This window comes from Terrapene carolina, unplaced genomic scaffold, assembly GCF_002925995.2.
Source record: "Terrapene carolina triunguis isolate 2854851 unplaced genomic scaffold, T_m_triunguis-2.0 Scaffold837, whole genome shotgun sequence".
In the NCBI taxonomy this organism is placed as follows: domain Eukaryota; kingdom Metazoa; phylum Chordata; order Testudines; family Emydidae; genus Terrapene; species Terrapene triunguis.
In genome coordinates, this window is record NW_020665188.1 from 5,505,339 (window position 1) to 5,524,296 (window position 18,958).

The following is an 18,958-nucleotide window of genomic DNA, read 5'->3' on the forward strand; positions in this document are numbered from 1 at the left end:
TATTCACACAGTCTACTCTACTTTTATTTATTATTTTTATTACCGTACTGCCTAGGAGCCCCACTCACAGACCAGGATTCCATTGTACTAGGTGCTGTACAAACACTGAACAAAAAGACAGTGCCCACCCCAAGGAGCTTACAATCTAAGTGTAAGACAAGAGATAACAGATGGATACAGACAGATAGTGAGAAAATATTAATAAGCATGATAGTCTCAACACACTAGCAGCCTAAAAATTGTCAAGTTTTTGGTAGGTATCACAGCAGAGAAGAGTTTTGAGGAGGATAATGAGTTAGGCCCAGTCTACACTGGCAAGTTTCTGCGCAGTAAAGCAACTTTCTGCATTGTAACTCCCGAGGTGTACACACTGCCAAGCCATTTAGTATGCAGAAACTGCGCAGTTGTAGTGCCCTTTAAATAAAAAAAAACCACCCTGACAAAAGGTGTAGAGCTTTCTGCACCAGGGCTACAGCGCTATATGCCAGTGTAGACACCGTGGCAACTACAGCGCTGCAATTGGACTCTGGGAGGTGTCCCACAATGCCTGTTCTCACCTCTCTGGTCATCGGTTTGTACTTTACTGCCCTGTCCTCAGGTGACCAACCATCATCCCCACCCCATACATTCCTTCGCAAATTTTAAAGTCCCTTTCCTGTTTGCTCAGTGATGCGTGCAGTGGTCTCAGCGCATCTTTCCGGGTGGCCATGCCTGCTCCACACACCAGGCAATCCCCCGCTTGGAGCAATGCAGAGCTGCTGGACCTCATCAGCATTTGGGGAGAGGAAGCTGTGCAGTCCCAGCTGCGCTCCAGCCATAGGAATTATGATATCTATGGACAGATTTCACGATGCATGATAGAAAGGGTCCAGGACACACTGCAGTGTTGGGTAAAAGTGAAGGAGCTGTGGAACGCCTACCACAAGGGGAAGGAGGCAAACGGCTGCTCCAGTGCTGCGCCCATGAGCTGCCGGTTCTACAAAGAGCTGGATGCGATACTCGGTGGCGACCCCACCTCCACTGCAAAGGCCCCTGTGAATACTTCGTTGGCTCACATGCCAGTCGAGAGCGGAGCAAGCCAGGAGGAGGAAATCTTGGACGAACAGGAGTCCCCTGGTAAGTGGATCTGATTTTGGGAATTGCTGAAGCAATCTGTTGGGGGCAGGAGGGTTGCAGAAATCAGGCTGGTCTCCCATTGCATGCCTACAGACTCACTCACTTCACAGGAATCTCCCTCAGAAGTCTCCAGGAAACTCTCGTGGATATACTGGGCAATCCACTGCAGCAGGTTCCTTGGCAGAGCTGCTTTATTTCTTGCCCCATTAATGGTAACTTTCACGCACCACTGTGCCATCACGGGGGGTGGGGAGGGAGGGAAGAGAGACCATTGCTGTGCACAGGCGACCTGCATAGGGGCCAGAATGGAAGCCACAGGCTTAGAGAAGACCCTCCCTTGATTCCCTGCTCACCCCCAGCAGCGAGATATCTTCCATAATGATCACATCTTGTGGAAAGTGTGGAGACAGGAATGATTATGAAGCCCCCCCTACTGTGCTGGCTCTCCCCAAGAGCCACATGCCCACTGTACAGCAGGGTCCAGGAAGAGTGATTCATCCTGCCTTTGCGGCTACTCACCATTTTGGGGGTCTTGTGGCTCATGTGTGCTTGTCTGGGGTCAGCCAGTTAGTGACAGGTGTGAGAGTACTGGCTGAGTTTTAAAGCACTGAATCAGTGTTGTCTGTGTTGCAAACAATACTGCTTCTGTAAAATGTTGCATTTAAACTTCACAGAGATGACCTTGGGAGGCCAGCCTCCCTTATCGGCAGCAGAACGGCTGCGCAGAATCAGAAAGCAGCTACGAAGAACTAAGGAGGACTTTCTCCATGAGGTTATGATGCACTCCACCGCTGAGAAACAGGAATTGAAGGAGTGGCGGGACAGCAAGAAGAGGGACCAAAAGGAGAACACGGCACACCAGAAAGAAGCCATGGAGCGGCTCTTAAACATTATGGAGCACCAAGTGGACACGGTCCAGGCGGTACTAGCTCTTCAAACCGAGCAGCTCCGCGCCCGCCCTCCCCTGCAGCCTCTGTCACAAAACTCTTTCCCATGTGCCCCCACACACCTCCTGGCTCCACTCTCTACCCGCAGCATTCCACTCCTCCCTCCTCACAGTCCAGCAGTGTGAACTCCCACTACCCACTGCACTCAACACCCATCCCTCTACAGTTTGGCCCTGCTGAAGTACAGCACCCGCTGCATTGTACTCCAAAGGAGAAGGCTGGGTATGATCCCTGGACATACACAAATCTGTAGCCATTCCAGGACCCCTCCTCCTCTTGATACCTTCCCTTCCACCATCCCTGCTGATGAATTTTTTCATTTGACTCTCTCTTCCAGTTGTTGTCTTTTAATAAAAGAATTGTGTTTGTTTGAAAGCAACCTTTATTCTATTAAGTGAAAGCAAAAAGAGCACTGCAAAGCAACATACAATTATGTTAAGGCCCCTTCTTGCATCATGTGCACCAATCATCTCCTAGCATTACAAGCACTGCAATCCCGAGCATAGCAACAAATATTACTGGCTTTCAGCTTCAAATTGCTGCCTCAAGGCATCCTTGATCCTTATGGCACCACGCTGTGCCTCGCTAATAGGCCTGGTCTCTGGCTGTTCAAACTCAACCTCCAGGCGCTGATCCTCTGCGGTCCAGCCCTGAGTGAAGCTCACTCTTCCCTTCACAAATATAATGGAGCGTACAGCACGCAGCTATAAGCACAGGAATATTGTCATTGGCCATGTCCAGTTTCCCATATAGGCATCGCCAGCAGCCTTTTAAACGGCCAAATTCACACTCAACAGTTATTCTGCACTTGCTCAGCCTGTTGTTGAACCGCTCCTTGCTGCTGTCAAGTTGCCCCATGTACAGCTTCATAAGCCACAGTATTAAGGGGTAGGCAGGGTCTCCAAGGATCACAATGGAGATTTTAACTTCCCCTACAGTGATCTTCTGGTCCAGGAAGAAAGTCCCTGCTTGCAGGTTCCTGAACAGGCCAGGGTTCTGGAAAGATGCACAACGCGCGCATCTTTCAGATCAGCCTGAGTTAATGTCCATGAAACATCCACAGTGATCCACAAGCGCCTGGAGAACCATTGAGAAATACCCCTTGCGATTAATATACTCAGTGGCTAGGTGGTCTGGTGCCAGAATTGGAATGCACGTGCCATCTATCGCCCCTCAGCAGTTAGGAAAGCCCATTTGTGCAAAGCCATCCACCATGTCATGCAGGTTGTCCAGAGTCACGGTCTTTTGCAGCAGGATGCGATTAATGGCCCTGCACACTTCCATCAACACGAGTCCAACGGTCGACTTTTCCACTCTGAACTGGTTAGCAACTGATTGGTAGCAGTCTGGAGTAGCCAACTTCCACAGTGCAATCGCCACACACTTCTCCAACGACAGGGGAGCTCTCATTCTCGTGTCCTTGTGCCGCAGGGCTGGAGCGAGCTCATCACACAGTCCCATTAATGTGGCTTTCCTCATGTGAAAGTTCTGCAGCCACTGCTCGTCATCCCAGATGTGCATCACGATGTGACCCCATCACTCAGTGCTTGTTTCCCAAGCCCAAAAGCAGAGTTCCACTATGGTCAGCACCTCTGTGAAAGCCACAAGCAATCTCATGTCATAGCTACTACGTGTGGTGAGATCAACGTCGCACTCCTCTTGACTTTTTAGTTTAAGGAATAACTCCACTGCCACTTGTGACGTGTTGGGCAGAGCAAGCAGCATACTGGTCAGCAGTTCGGGATCCATTCTGCAGCCTGAAAGAGGTAGGGCGCGCAGTACACAAACCATTGAAAGATGGTGCCAAATGCGGACAGAAGCACAGGGTTTGCTGGGATGCTAAACACAGCTCAGATGTGAGGACCTCCAGAATAGGACACCAACCCCTTTCTTCTCTGGGGTGAGAAAATAAGTCTAAGTAGGCACTGGAGAGGGTGATCTACAACTCTGGAGCAGTGCTCCTTCCTACCCATCAGAAGTTCTTGAAGCCTGAATGGAGGCAGATAACGGAGGCCTCTTGGTCAACACAGCCCAGGAGCTTAGGATGGAATGTCACCTACCCAGGGTGCTCATAGAAAGGGACTGACCACAAGACTGAGTTCTAGCTGTGTCCTTCCTTTCTATGTCCAAGGAGGCTTGCATAGCCACTCCAGAAGAAACATTTTAGGCCGGCTTCTCTAGCTTTTTCAGTCTGCTTAGAGAAGGATCGACATATGGTACATTGCTCAGGAATATGTTCCTCTCCTAAACAACATAGGCACCAAGAGTACCTGTCATTAAGTGGCTCTGAAACCTCATGCAAGCAGAAAGATTCTAACCTTAAACCTAGAACCTGACTAAAGTTTTAAAAAATTGCTGCATGCTGCCAATAAGCAACAAGACAAACTACCCACCTACCCCACACCTAACCCTTACCTACCACCTAGCTCAGGGTGCAGCACAGGGGTCAGCACCACCATGTTGCACGATGGACACTTGACAAAATTACTACACTTAGTGACAGACGGGGGGGCGTTTATGTCATTCAATTTTTTGAAAAATTACCACGGACATGTTGCTGACCCCTGGTGCACAAAGCAGGCAGACATTGCAAGGGTTCTGTCTTGCTGCCACAGGCAGGAAGAAGAAAATGAGGGATGATTTGGTCCACTCTGCTCTCTATGCCTGGGGTGGGAGGGCAAGAACATCTTGGGCTGCACCAATGCCCTTACAAACACCGTTGGCCAAAAGAAGCAGATCTTGCACACATGAGGCACACGTACACCAAGAGTAAAAATATCCAGACAATCACGCAAAGAAAAACTGCCAATTTCTACATTTCTAAGTGAGGTCACTCTTCTTGCTTTTTTTTAGTAAAACCGGCTGAAGTCTGCACAGCAATTTAAAGCTTTGTACATTTGCTCTAAACGTCAGGATTTTACTAATGCAGAATAACCTGAAAGTTGAGTGTATCTTAACTGAAATAGAAAGGCGTTTTCTAACCCTATTATCTGTGAAATATTTTCAGTTTACGTTTTGGGTGGGCGGGGGAGGGGCGGAAGAGGGGAGGAGAAAAGGAGAAGTAAAGAGAAGAAACAGATTATAGTCAGTTGTTTCTACAGCAACCCCACAATTTTTAAATTTTGAAAGGCTGCCTCAAACTACTCAGCAACCATAATTCTGACCCAGCAATAAAGACCTAGATGCCAACGCTAACCTTTCAGGGAGCACTGTCAGATCACTGTGGAAAGGACACTCAAAATTGCCAAGCTGTGTGGTTTGATGTCACAAATTCATTTGAAGAAGGTGCAAAAAGTTGGACTTAAGAAAACAGATTTCAAGATTTCCCCACCTTCAAATCAAGAGAACACTGTGTCTTTAATCAGGAAATGAAAAATAATTTTGCAAGATCTCCAAGAGAGACATGAAAGTATAAAACAAAGTGGTCACATCTGGATACCTGAAGCTCCAGCAATGCAAAATACATTAACATTCTTAATTACTGTATATTCCTGTGTATTAACCAACTCTCATAAGTTATCTTTGTGATATTTGTTCAGTGAAACAGAAGTTATTTTAAATACATAATTCTGATACTAACATCTATGCTCCTTATAAGATCCACACTTGTAGGTCTTAGATGAGCAAATGAGGTCTATTTACGAGTGAGCTGTTTGGGAACCTGCTCTATGATCTGAAGGAGGACCAGAGGCTTCCCTCTTCCCTTGTTTTGAGTCTTATATGAACGTCCATTCCAGAAGTTCCCTTGAAATTTTGTCAGTTTATACACCAGTATATACAGTAAATTCTACATTACCTGAAACTAAACTTATCTGAAATCAGACTGAACCTCTTTCTTACCTCAACAGCAAGTACTTCCACAGTGTTGTCCAACAGTTTTATTTTGATCAGTAGATCCCTCTCATGCATTTTGGCAGGTGTCATTGCCATTGCTGTAGAAAGGTTCTGCTCTGGCTCCAGCGTACTCACTCCGGCATTCTTCTGGAGTCCCAAACGAGAACCAGGAGTCTGCAGTATTCTGTACGTTCCTTCTATCTCCCCCATTATTCAGCAACAATGTCCAAATACCTAAAGGAGAATATAGAGAATAATGCCTAAGAAAAAAATAGATATTTTTCATTAAATGACATTTCAAAATGAAGATTCTACAAACAAAGCATAATTCTACATTAAAAAATTATACATGGAGTCCTAGGTACTTCTTTGTTCAACTACCAAAATAATCAAATTTCAATATTTAAAAAATAAAATTGATCAAAATGAGTTTGAAAAAGCCAACTACCAGGGAAGAAAAAAAAAAAAAAAAACAGACAAAAAACAAGCAGTAACAAACCAAAAACAGTCAATCAGAAATATGGACAGGAAACAGGAAAGTATGGGCAGAGAACATGGGAGCAAGTAGTGAGAAGAAACTTGAACAGGGAATGACTAGCACCGAGTCTAAATTATTCCAACCAGTGCTGGCAGCTAGAAAGCCTCATGATGTAGGATTCTGAAACAGATAACAGTTCCAAATTATTAGGGAGTCAGCATGCCAACCAGATTAAGTCAAGTATGCAAAAATATCAGTTACGGTTGAAAATGTTGCCGTTCAATTAGTACACCCAATACAAAGTGCTCATCACTAACATTTTGCTTGAAAATATGGCAAGAAGAAGAAAAACTACACTTCAAGTTATGACATGAATAAAAGAAAAAAAAAAAAAACTTCAAGTTTGTTGTTTGCACTCTGGCCCAGATCATCAGGACCAGCCACTTTGTGCCCACTGCAGTTTGGGGAAAGGGACATGGAAAAGGTGACTTAGCATCACTTTTGGAGATCTGTGGATTGACAGTCCTGTCACAAAGAAGTAACTTAGACAGTAGTTTTGTGTCTGCTCTAAATTGCACCATCTACAATGGGCCCAAGGGACAGTTTTAGCATCTAGGAATTGTTTAAGCACAAAGGACTAGCCATGCTCCCTTTTCCTCAGCCACATCCCCTGCACTAGAGGTTCCAATGAATGTGGGGGTATCTGGCTATCTGCTACACCAGCTCTACATCACGGCAGGACTCCTCTACACAAAGGGATTCCTCAGCAGGCCACTTGTGCCAACTTTACGTTTCCTTTACACCACCAGAGCAGCACAAAGAAAAACTTAGTGGGGCCAAGGATCCAGCCTGTGCCTTTAAATAGCAGCATCATAAATGGGTACCGCAGGATTCCCCATATAACATGTCATCTTACAAGCCACTGTGAAGAATGCTACACTTTTTAGCTGTCTCTTGCAGCGCTGATTTTCTCAATTTCACATAGAAACTGCACAACCTCAACTACACAGAAACCGTACTTTTAGCTCTCTCCATTCAGCTACCACATAAGAGAACATACATTAAAAATTAAGCCCGACATTCAATTTGTTTGTTTTGTAATAAACATGCTTTTTCTTTAAAAAAAATCATATCCATTTATTTCTAATGCACTCTTCACTATAGACAGATTTTGAAAAAAAATCTACTTGTCCACATACTCTGGGCAAGTGGGAAGCTTGCACTATAGAGTTAAGGGACATACATTCATACCAAAAAAAAAAAAGTTTTCATTTAAAAAAAAAAACAACAAGTGGTCAGACCTTATGCAAAGACAGCCTTCAATGCAAATTGGTCAACTGTTGTCTTACTGAGCCTGTAGGCAGGCAGCTCCTGTACCTCTCCTGCTCAAAGGTGTGACAAGCAACAAGAATTAGAGGGACAGTGGCAAAAAAAAAAACCAGAAATTATTTGCCTACTAGTTACCTAAAATTACTATCACTAAGATTAGAGAAAAAATATGTTTCCCCACAGTTTACTTTGGGTGTGTGTGTATATATACCTCTACCCCGATATAACACGAATTCAGATATAACGCGGTAAAGCAGTGCTCCGGGAGGGCGGGGCTGTGCACTCCGGTGGATCAAAGTAAGTTCGATATAACGCGGTTTTACCTATAACACGGTAAGATTTTTTGGCTTCCAAGGACAGCATTATATCGAGGTAGAGGTGTATGTATGTGTGTGTATATATATATATATATATATACACACACACACACACGATTTTGTATTTATTTTCACACTATATACTATTTCCCCTGCTTGTATGGTTATTTCCACACAGCAAGAGGAAAACGAAAAATCTTTAAAATAATAAAGTGTGGTTCTAAAAACCCCAAAAATTGACAGGGGGACTCAGGGGGAAGTGCAACATCTGAAACTATTAACTTTTTTAAAGTGACTGGATTTCAAAATGACATGTCCCTTTAAACCAGGGGTCTCAAACTCAAATGACCACGAGGGCCACATGAGGACTAGTGCATTGACCCGAGGGCCGCATCACTGACACACACACCCCCTTGCTGCCTCTGGCCCCGCCCCACTCCACCCCTACCATTAGGCCCCGCCCTTGCCCCACCTCTTCCCTGCCCCATTCCAACTCCTTCCCCAAAGTCCCCACCCCTAACACTGCCCCCAAGGAGTGCAGAAAGGGTGCAGGGTGCGGCAGGGGCTCAGGGCAGGGGGTTGAGGTGCAGGTGGTGTGCAGGGTGCAGCAGGGGCTCAGGGCAGGGAGTTTGTGTGTGGGGTGCAAGAGGGTGAGGGGTGCGGCAGGGGGTCAGGGTGCAGCAGGTGGCTCGGGCAGGGAGTGCAGGGGGTGCGGGATGTGGCAGGGGGTTCAGGGCAGGGAGTTGGGGTGCAGGAGGGGTTCAGAGTGCGAGCTCCAACCCGGCGCCACTTACCTAGAGCGGCTCCGGGGTGGCAGCAGCGCGCACCGGGGCTGGAGCCTGCCCTGGCCCCCGACCCCACGCTACTCTGTTCCAGGAAGCAGATGGAACCATGTCCCTGCAGCCCTGGGGGAGAGGGAGGGGCTCAGGGTTCGGTGCATGTGCTGCTCTTGCCGCTCCTCTAGGTACCTCCCACAAAGCTCCCATTGGCCGCGGTTCCCTGTTCCCAGCCAATGGGAGCTGCGGGGGGCGATGCCTGGAAGGAGGCAATGCAGGAGCCCTCTGCCTCCTTCCCCCTCCCCGCCCCGGCCCAAAGGGGCGTGCTGCCAGCTGCTTCAGAGAGCAGCGCGGGGCTCGCAACGACACAGGGGGCAATCCCGCGGATAGGCGGGGGGGGGGGCACGGGGAGCTTGGCAGGCCACACGCAAGAGCCCCGCAGGCCACGTGTTTGAGACCCCTGCTTTAAAACTGAGACTGTGTCCCTTTAAATTTGAATTAAATTAATGCTCTGATGTTTTCGCTACTTCTATTCAGAACCTTGCAGGCAACTGTGAAACTGTCAAGAATCTAGTCAGTTTCATGCTACTACTTGGGAAAGCAATTATTACAAAAAGCAAAATATTACAGCAACCCTACTACATTAGACACTATACAAATGTAGCATTAGACATGGTCCCTACCCTGAAGAGAAAGTTATTAGCAGCAGTAGCAAGCACTTAAATTATTCTCAGAGGAAAAAGACCCAAACAAGGGAGACTGAGGAAGCAGTAGAGTAGTGGAGATCTCTCATCTTGCAGCAAAGAGGCTCTGGAGAAGGGGTTTAACAGTGGAGACTCCTCCAACAACCTCTAATCTAGCAGAACCCAGAAGGGTCTGAAACAACTAATGAGACAGAAAACTTAATTTCTGCCAGCAGTTAGAAATTCAAATTTACAATATGGCTACGAGCTAAAGGCACGCATGCACACACGCACAATACTAGCCCCAGGCAGGATGTGGGATCAGCACTGTGATAAAAATCCACTTCCTAGCAGCTGGTAGCAGGGGAACTGGACTTCTCACATAGGTGCTGCTTCTGAACACTGATGGGGAAGTAGTCTCTCTTCTCCTACCCCCAAATTTATCGTATCTATCTCTGGATTTGGATGTAAAGCTCTCTAGCTAACATGTATCTGGTACATTTTTCAATATCTAATGATAGGATCTAGGCACAAAATACAAATGTAATACATTTGTCATTACCCATGACTCCTCATTTCAGGTGCTCTGCAACACATCAGTCTCAGGTTCCTCCTAATGCATGGTGATACATTTCCACAGTCAAGCACAGAATACAGACCCTGGACTTCAGAAAAGCAGACTTTGACTCCCTTGGGGAACTGATGGGCAGGATCCCCTGGGAGAACAACATGAGGGGGAAAGGAGTCCAGGAGAGCAGGATGTATTTTAAAGAATCCTTATTGAGGTTGCAGGAACAAACCATCCTGATGTGTAGAAAGAATAGTAAATATGGCAGGCGACCAGCTTGGCTTAACAGTGAAATCCTTGCTGATCTTAAACACAAAAAAGAAGCTTACAAGAAGTGGAAGATTGGACAAATGACTAGGGAGTAGTATAAAAATATTGCTCAGGCATGCAGGAGAGAAATCAGGAAGGCCAAATCACACTTGGAGTTGCAGCTAGCAAGGGATGTTAGGAGTAACAAGAAGGGCTTCTACAAGTACGTTAGCAACAAGGTGGTGGTCAAGGAAAGTGTGGGCCCCTTACTGAATGGGGGAGGTAGGGTAACCAGACGTCCCGATTTTATCGGGACTGTCCCGATATTTGCTTGTTTATCCCACGTCCCGACCAATGTTAGGTCGGGACACTGGACAAACAAGCAAAGGCTCCGGAACCCAGAAGGGCTCGCGCCCCCCGCCACCCCAACTCCGCCCCCCATTGGCTCCCTCCCCAAATCCCCACCTCTTCCCCAAGCTCGCCATTCCTCCTCCCTCCACAAGCGCTGGAGGGAGGCCCCGGAGACGCAGGGGGAGCGCGGGGCCGGGGTGAGTGAGAGTCCGGCCTGGCCCCAAGCGCAGGCAGGACTCAGTTGGGCGGTACCTGGAGGGAGAGTAGGGGGGCGGCCCGCGGGGCAGGCGGCGGCCTGCAGGGCCAGGCAGCAGCTGTTCTCCCCACCTGGGCGGCAGGACTCGGGAGCAGCCGCTGCAGCAGCTCCTACTGCTGCGGCCGGAGGAAGCGGCCATGGCGCTCGGCGGCTGCGGCTCTGGTGCCCGGGCCCGAACCCCCCAAGCCCGGGCCTGCTGCGGGGACCGAGCAGCGCGCACGCTGCGCCCAGTCCCTGGCCAGTCGCGTCTGGGCTGACTGCCCAGCTGGTGCAATCCCGCGGGCGGCCCCGGAGTGGGGGCAGCAGGCCCCAGCCCCCCCATCCCGCTTGGGTCCCACAGGGGAACGAACGGGGCTGAGCTGCCGATGCCTCCGCCCCGGGGCCGCCGCAGGATTGCACCAGCTGGGCAGCCAGCCCAGACCCACAGTATTCTTGCCGGTAAGTTAAAGAAATACGGGCTGGATGAATGGACTATAAAGTGGATAGAAAGCTGGCTCCATATCTAGTTGGCAGCCGGTATCAAGCGGAATGCTCCAAGGGTCAGTTTTGTTCAATATCTTCATTAATGATCTGGAGGATGGCGTGGATTGCACCCTCACCAAGTTTGCAGATGACACTGAACTGGGAGGATAGATATACTGGAGGGTAGGGATAGGATACAGAGGGACCTACACAAATTAGAGGATTGGGCCAAAAGTAATCTGATGAGGTTCAACAAGGACAAGTGCGGACTCCTGCACTTAGGACGGAAGAATCCCATGCACTGCTACACACTAGGGACCGAGTGGCTAAGCAGCAGTTCTGCAGAAAAGGACCTAGGGGTTACAGTGGACAAGAAGCTGGATATGAGTCAACAGCCTCTTGACTGTTGCCAAGAAGGCTAATGGCATTTTGGGCTATATAAGTAGGAGCATTGCCAACAGATCGAGGGACGTGATCATTCCCCTCTATTCAGCATTGGTGAGGCCTCATCTGGAGTACTGTGTCCAGTTTTGGGCCCCACACTACAAGGCAGCTGTGGAAAAATTGGGAAGAGTCCTGCGGAGGGCAACAAAAATGATTAGGGGGCTGGAGCACATGACTGATGAGGAGAGGCTGAGGGAACTGGGATTATTTAGTCTACAGAAGAGAAGAAGGGGCGGGGGATTTGATAGCTGCTTTCAATTACCTGAAAGGAGTTCCAAAAAGGATGGATCAAGACTGTTCTCAGTGGTACCAGATGACAGAACAAGGAATAATGGTCTCAAGTTGCAGTGGGGGAGGTTTAGGTTGGATATTAGGAAAAGCTTTTTCACTAGGAGGGTGGTGAAGCACTGGAATGGGTTACCTAGGGAGGTGGTGAAATCTCCTTCCTTAGAGGTTTTTAAAGTCAGACCTGACAAAGCCCTGGCTGGGATGATTTAGTTGGGAATTGGTCCTGCTTTCAGCAGGGGGTTGGACTAGATGACCTCCTGAGGTCCCTTCCAACCCTGATATTCTATGATTCTATGACCTTCCAAATGCCCAGCCCAGGCTTTAAAGAACTCATCCCTAGGTAAGCTCTCAGTCAGTTATAGGGCCCCTTCTAAGCACAGAAGTCTTTGGAGTCACTGATGGAGATATGGTCAGCAAGACACCAAGGCTTTAGTCCATAAAGGACTTTATATATTAGAACTAAGACCCTGAATTGGAGTCACAATCTAACATAGCTGCCCGTGAGGCATGCAAAGTGCCAGTATGACATAATCTGAGTTTCCCCAAAAAGTACCCCCCAGTCTGGAAATGAACCACAACTTGTCTTGGCCCCTATTCAGGCAGCATCCCTGACTAGTTATTATCAGGTAATTCACACTTAACTTTGGCCCTCATAACAATTTCAATAGGACCTAAAGATTGCAAGCCATTTTAAGGATCAGAGGGCAGGTGCCTCGATAGGGGGTGAAGTTGCTACCCTGAAGTTGCTACCTCAAAGAGTCCCCCTCTCCCTCCCTTACCCATTCCACTCAAAGTTTACTAGGATAAACCATATGCTTACTTGTATCAGGTAATGACAACCCATTGCCTCTGATGAGAAATATGTACAGCAATATCATCTGCTAATCGATAACACTGGAGGTGGTAACATCTCAGGGCCACTCCCAATGAAGACACTGAGAAGAATGGTGAGGAATAAGAGCACATGTGGCTGGCTCATGGGAATGAGTCCTGTTTTAGGGCTTTATTCCTGCAAGCCCCACTCCCCCCAACTGCATTATTTCTGCCAACAAAATTCATTTTAATACAGCCAACTGCAACGTAATACACACCAGAACAAAGAACATGGGCTATGCCTGCAGAATAGGAGTGTCTTGAAAAGCAGTGAGTCAGAAAAGGACTTAGGAATCAGGGATAACAACTTCAACATGAGTTCTCAGTGCATTGCTATGGCAAAAGGACTAACGCAATAACCAGATATATATCAAGGGGAATATCAAGTAGAACTAGGGAAGTGAGCTTGCCTATGTACAAAGCATTTGTAAGATAGCTACTAGAATCCTGCGTCCAATTCTGTGCCCACACTACAAGAAGCACGTGGAAATACTGGAGAGAGTTCAAAGAAGGGCCAAAAAATGATCATAGGGCTGAAAAACAAACCTTATAATATGATGCTTAAGGAGCTCAATCTATTCAGCTTATTGGAGACAGAGTTGAGATGTGACTTTATCGCTGTGTATAGGTAATCACACGTGGAAAAGATATCTGATAGTGAGGGGCTTTTCAATCTCCTAGACAAAGGCATAACAAGAGCCAATGGCTGGAAGATGAAGTTATACACACTCAACCTTGATATAAGACAGTTTCCTAGCAGTGAGTGAGATTAAATTTTGGAACACGTACCTCACAAAGGGAGGTACTGGACTCACCATTGCTTGGAGCCTTTAAAACAAGATTAAATATCTTTCAAGAAGATGTGCTTTAATCCAGCTTCTGGGAAAAATTCTATTGCCTGTCGGTGCAAGAGGTCAGGCTGGAGGGTTCTGGTGGTACCTTCTGGCCTTGGAGTCTAAGAATCCCCCTGTTCATTCCCGCCTTTCATGAGCCACAGAGAGAACAGGTAGCTCTGCATCACTCTCAGCATGCGCGTAACACTTGCAGCTCCACTTTAAGACAATGATTATAACCAAATTTCATACTTCTGGGTTTCAGTCAGTTGCCTCCAGGGGTCAAGAAGGAATTTTTTCTCTGATGCACAATTGGCCAGATATATTCTGGGATTTATTTATTTTTTTCACCTTCCACTGAGGCATCAGGCATTGACCACTGCTGAACATGGGACACCGGAGAGGGTGGACAGTGTTCTGAGGTGGTATAAAGAATATTCTCTTAAATGCTTAACTGGTGTCTCTCTCTCACATGCTCAGGGTTCAACTGATTTACAGATTTAAGGTTATGAAGGAGTTTTCCCTCCCGTCAGATTGGCAGGGACCTTGAGAAGTTTGTCACCTTCCTCCCCAGCATGGATCACCAGCTAGGATCACCGGGTCACATCCCATCTAATCAATTTCCTGACACTGCAGGGGCCCCCGGCACTGACAGCATCTCAGTCTCTCCTGTTTTCTGCCTATGGCACACAACAATTCAGTCTTCTGAGGAGTGAAATTTGGACTCAACACAGGAGTAACCAGGTACAATTGAATGGCCTGTGATATACAGGAGGTCATACTAGATCATCTAATGCTCCCTTCTAGCCTTAAACTGCATGTAATCGATTAAACCTTTCCCTGTGGTTGCCATGAAGTTGCCTATATTCCCTTCTATTTTACCTTTTTTCTCCCCTTCCCTAATCTGTCCTCTCTAATGCTACCAACATTTAAAGTGGGGATTCCAGTACAACAATCGAATAAGTGATCAGTTATTAGGAAAGACACCAATATTTAACTTTAAAACTATCAGTTAAGTGTTAAACTCATAATAAGTTATAAATCTGATATGTAGAAACACATTTTGCAGTAAGATGGTCAGCAGTAGCAGTAAACTCTGAAATACCATTTTCAATTAGATGTTTAGATAATGCTGTAAAGCATTCAGATACCATAGTGATAAGCACAGTATAAGTACAATACTTGGAAAACAAAATTTAAAATTTTACCTGGAAACAGATTTCCAGCTATACATAGTGAGAAGTACTTCTGATTTTTTTTTTTTTTTTAATTTCTTGAATTAAAAAAAATTGTTGGTTTAAAAAAAAAAAAGTAAGCATTTAAAATCTGAAGCAGTTTTTAAAATAAGAAAAAACTTGCAATCTGCCTTTAATTTTTATATCTAATTCAGAATGTAATTTCCAATTTTGAGCCACTAAATTATTAAACCATAACATTTTTTCTAGCTAAGAAATTTAAAGCTATTATAAAAACATCACAACTGCAAAATAGTTTAAATGTACAAGCAAAAAAACAAAAACAAAAAAACCCACCCTTTTTGCAGTGGGTTAAAGGAACCTGTGGTGAATTTTCAAGCATAATTCCTGAAAAACATGTTACAAAGTGCTTTGCATCTCCCAGCTGGTTCATTTGGAACACACAGAACTTTTCCCACAAAGTCAGTATGAAAACATCACTATGATTTTGATACACATGGGCCGGAACTTTTTGAAGAATGTTCCATATTGCAATTTATTTTAAAATATTGTTTTGCAAGAAAATAAGCTACTATAAATGACAACTTGATTCTCTAGCACATATACATCTTGCTCTTTCAAACAGACTATCAATATTTCTTTATTTTCTCTCTTACAGTGCAGAATGTCATAATTGCACACTGTAAACAACTGTGACCCTTCTCTCCATAGGAGCCTCCAGAAGTTCAGCAGTAGGCAAAGCAATTACATATATATAATGCCCCTCATGCACAAGGATTACAGAACACACTGCAAACTTTTTTTCTAAACAGACCATGTATATTAAACTTAAGAAACAAGATACTGAACCAGAATTACAGTAATGAGCATATAGAGGTGACAATGTAATGATTTATATTAAAAAAAGGACTGACGTTTTGTACACAAGGGCTGCCACTACTTTTAACTGGCTGAGAGCTTAACCCTAAAAGCCAGTTAGAAGTGTTTAGAGTAGGGATGTAAATATCCTTTAAAATGTTAACTAACCATTTAAACGATTAAAATTATATTGTTTAACTAGTTAACAGATTAAAGGGAGAGGGGGTGGCCAGCCGGGGGGTTAATGGTTAGGGCGGGTTAACAGTAAAACTAATCCTTACCGGTTAACCATTTAATATTTGACATCCCTAATTTAGAGTGTAATAAAAGAAGCTTCTATAACAATGAAGTGCACTCAACTTTTTTGTTGTGTGTGGGGTTGTTGTTTTTTGGCGGTGTGTGTGTGTGTCTGTGTGTGTTTTAAAGTTTCAAAAACTAGTCAGAGAGCAAGTGAACATTTTCACAGGACATATCCCAAAGGAGCTGGCACCAGCTAGTGTTAGCTGCCCACCCATGATCAGGGAAGATCATGGCATACCTAACTTTCAGCAGCCAGACAAGGAAAAACTGAGATGCTGCCACTGTCACGGGTACGGAGAGCTTGTTTATGAACATGTCTCTGGCTCTCCCCACCCCCACCCAGCTTGTGGGCCGTAACTACAGGATAGATAAGAGGAGCACCTTTCTCCACGCACAGAAGGCAGTGGGCACCATCTGTTCCGGCACACCCTTGCTGGCTCTACCTGTCCCATGGGGGAAAAGAAAGGGGCACCGTGGGCAAGGAAAGCAGCTGCAGGGCCGGTTCCCGTGCGGCCCCCCGGGAGCGCAGGAGCTGTCACGGCGGGCAGAGTCCCCAAGCGCTACTCGACCCGTAGGAACCACCCCTCGGGCTCCGGGACAGAGCTCGCCCCGAACACACACACCGGGGGGGGGGGGGGGCGGGACAGAGGCTCGCTCTCGGCCCCCATGGCCCTATGAGCCCCACATCCCCCCTCGGCTGCGGGAGCAAGAGAAACCAGCTCACCCCACCCCCGGAAGGGCCGAAGAGAGGGAGGAGCAGCCCGGCTGTTGGGCACAGACCCGCGTGGCCCCTACTCAGGGCCAGAGCCCCACCAGGTCTCCGAGCTCAGTCGCCCCGGGCGAGCGGTGGCTTCCCCACCCCGCCGCGTCCCAGCGCTCCCGGACCCCAACCCCCACTGTCTGCACAGCCCCCCCGCAACCTACCGCGCGCCTGCCTCACACGCCGCCGTTTCCAACAGTCCGCGCCGGCTCGCGTGCCCGCCCTGGATCCCGGCCCTTGCTCTCGCGCACTCACTCCTCAGGCGGCCATCACAAGCCCAGCCGCAGTCCCAGCGGACCCAGCCCTAATTGGCCAGCACCGACCCCGAGATCTAGTGGGACGGGGCGGAGCCACACCCGCGCTTCCCACAAGTTGGGAGGCCGGAACTTGCCAATTGGCCCTTTACAAGCCTACGTAGGCGGGCCGAGCACAGCGGACAGCCAGGGGCTGCTGGCGAGAACCCTTGGCCAGAGCACAGGCCGGGGGCAGTAGGAGGTGCAGGTTTTAGTCCAGGCCCTGGCTAGAGTGGCTGCCACCCTCCTTCTGTGCTGGGGGAATAGTTAGAGCCCAGCTGTGTGGGAACAGTTATTGGGACAGCTGAGCGAGCAATGAGATTAATGCCAGGCTAGGTACCACCCACTAGCCTGCCCATTTCACTCCTAGTTTGTGTGGTGCTGGCCCCACGCAGGCTACAGAAAAGAGACTGTGTGGCCACGGCCTTGCTGCAGTGCCATGGAGCTGAGCCCTACAACCCAGTAACAGCAGGCAAAGCAGTGATGTTTAAACCTCAGTGCCCCTTTAGAAGATGTAGCCACTCTTAGCTACCTACCACAATCTGCCTTTCTTCTGGTTGCCCTGGTTCCCTCTCCCTGTAGAAATAAACACAGAATTTGTTAAAGTTAAAACAAAAGTTAAGCGTGTGAATCCAAGTTGTATGTTTGGCTTCTATAAGCCTGCTCTATCTGTTCAATCCCACTTTCTTAAGTGCAGTGTTAGTTATACCACTGAAGCTCTTAAGATTTCACAGTCCGCTTTAAATAGACACGTTTATGCAACACCCATTGACATGTTTGTGTCTTTGTCAAATTACAAATATGCCTTAACCACAAACCTACAATCTGATCCACATGCACAGACCCTTCCTTGCACACAGAGTAAGATTTAAGTTAATAGGGCTTTATGTGGACACTGGAGTCTGGCCCCGTGAATAAGACAGCAGGTTCAGGGCCTTACAGATCTCACACCCTAAGAACCAATCTAATGCCACTCAAAAGGATGGAGGTATGGCATACTCATTGATACATAAGCAAGAAAGATATTCCTGATACTGAAAGAGTATCTAGAACACCTATTCCAGTTTGGAGGACTATTTTTTCTCCTAGGTGGCTCCATTTAATGCATTTCCCTATCACTTTCAAATATGCATAAGCAGTATGTACTTTTCCAGGGTGAGGGCTTAAAGCTGCTTTTAAAAATGTTTAGCCTTTCCTGCCAATATTAAAAGGCAGTTGGCTTGCTGGGAAGGGTGTAGCCTATTAGAGGAAAAATTAGTTCAAATGCAATGTAGATGAAGAGGAAACCCACAGGAGTTGAGGAATCCAAGAAACTGACAATCCTATTTGCAAAGATATACCATGGTCTGGGGGGTTATTATTCAAATATCCAATAGATCCTAGATTCAGCCAGTAAACAGAAATCCTGAAATACGTGTTTTGCTTCGAACAAAACATAACATTAAAAATTGTGTGTGTTATTCAGCTTTTTCATGCACACTAATATGCTTGTTTCAAAAGGTGACTACTACAATTTGGGACCTTGGTGCTGTGATGGAGCCTTATTGATTTCAAACTCCACCCACTTGGTGCCCCATGAGGGGTCAGGGCCTTATTCCTTCAGACAGTGGCCAGCAACAAAAACTTCACGCACCCTTCGCCTAATAGCATTTTTCTATATGATAGGGTGATCTAACCAGGTTCTACCCTTAACCAGGAAGTAAAGGTAATAGGAATAAGAGAAACAAATGGGGGTTAAAGACAAAGG

At 46.9% G+C, this 18,958-nt stretch overlaps 1 protein-coding gene across 5 annotated transcripts in view; it reads right to left on the reverse strand.

Annotated features, from left to right (window-relative positions):
• FARP2 (FERM, ARH/RhoGEF and pleckstrin domain protein 2) overlaps window positions 1–17,201 on the reverse strand; it is a 242,518-nt gene extending 225,317 nt beyond the window's left edge. For 3 of the 5 annotated variants that reach the window (XM_024214384.3, XM_024214388.3, XM_024214387.3), the window contains exons 1-2: window positions 17,083–17,200; window positions 5,904–6,131 (exon numbers count right to left, since the gene is read on the reverse strand). In XM_024214384.3, coding sequence (XP_024070152.2) covers window positions 5,904–6,107 — 204 coding nt within the window. In that variant the 5' untranslated portion in view covers window positions 6,108–6,131; window positions 17,083–17,200. Of the gene's footprint in view, window positions 1–5,903; window positions 6,158–17,082 lie in introns of all 5 variants that reach the window. The other 2 variants (XM_024214386.2, XM_024214385.3) reach the window with 2 other exon arrangements.
• Window positions 17,202–18,958: the final 1,757 nt, after the last annotated feature.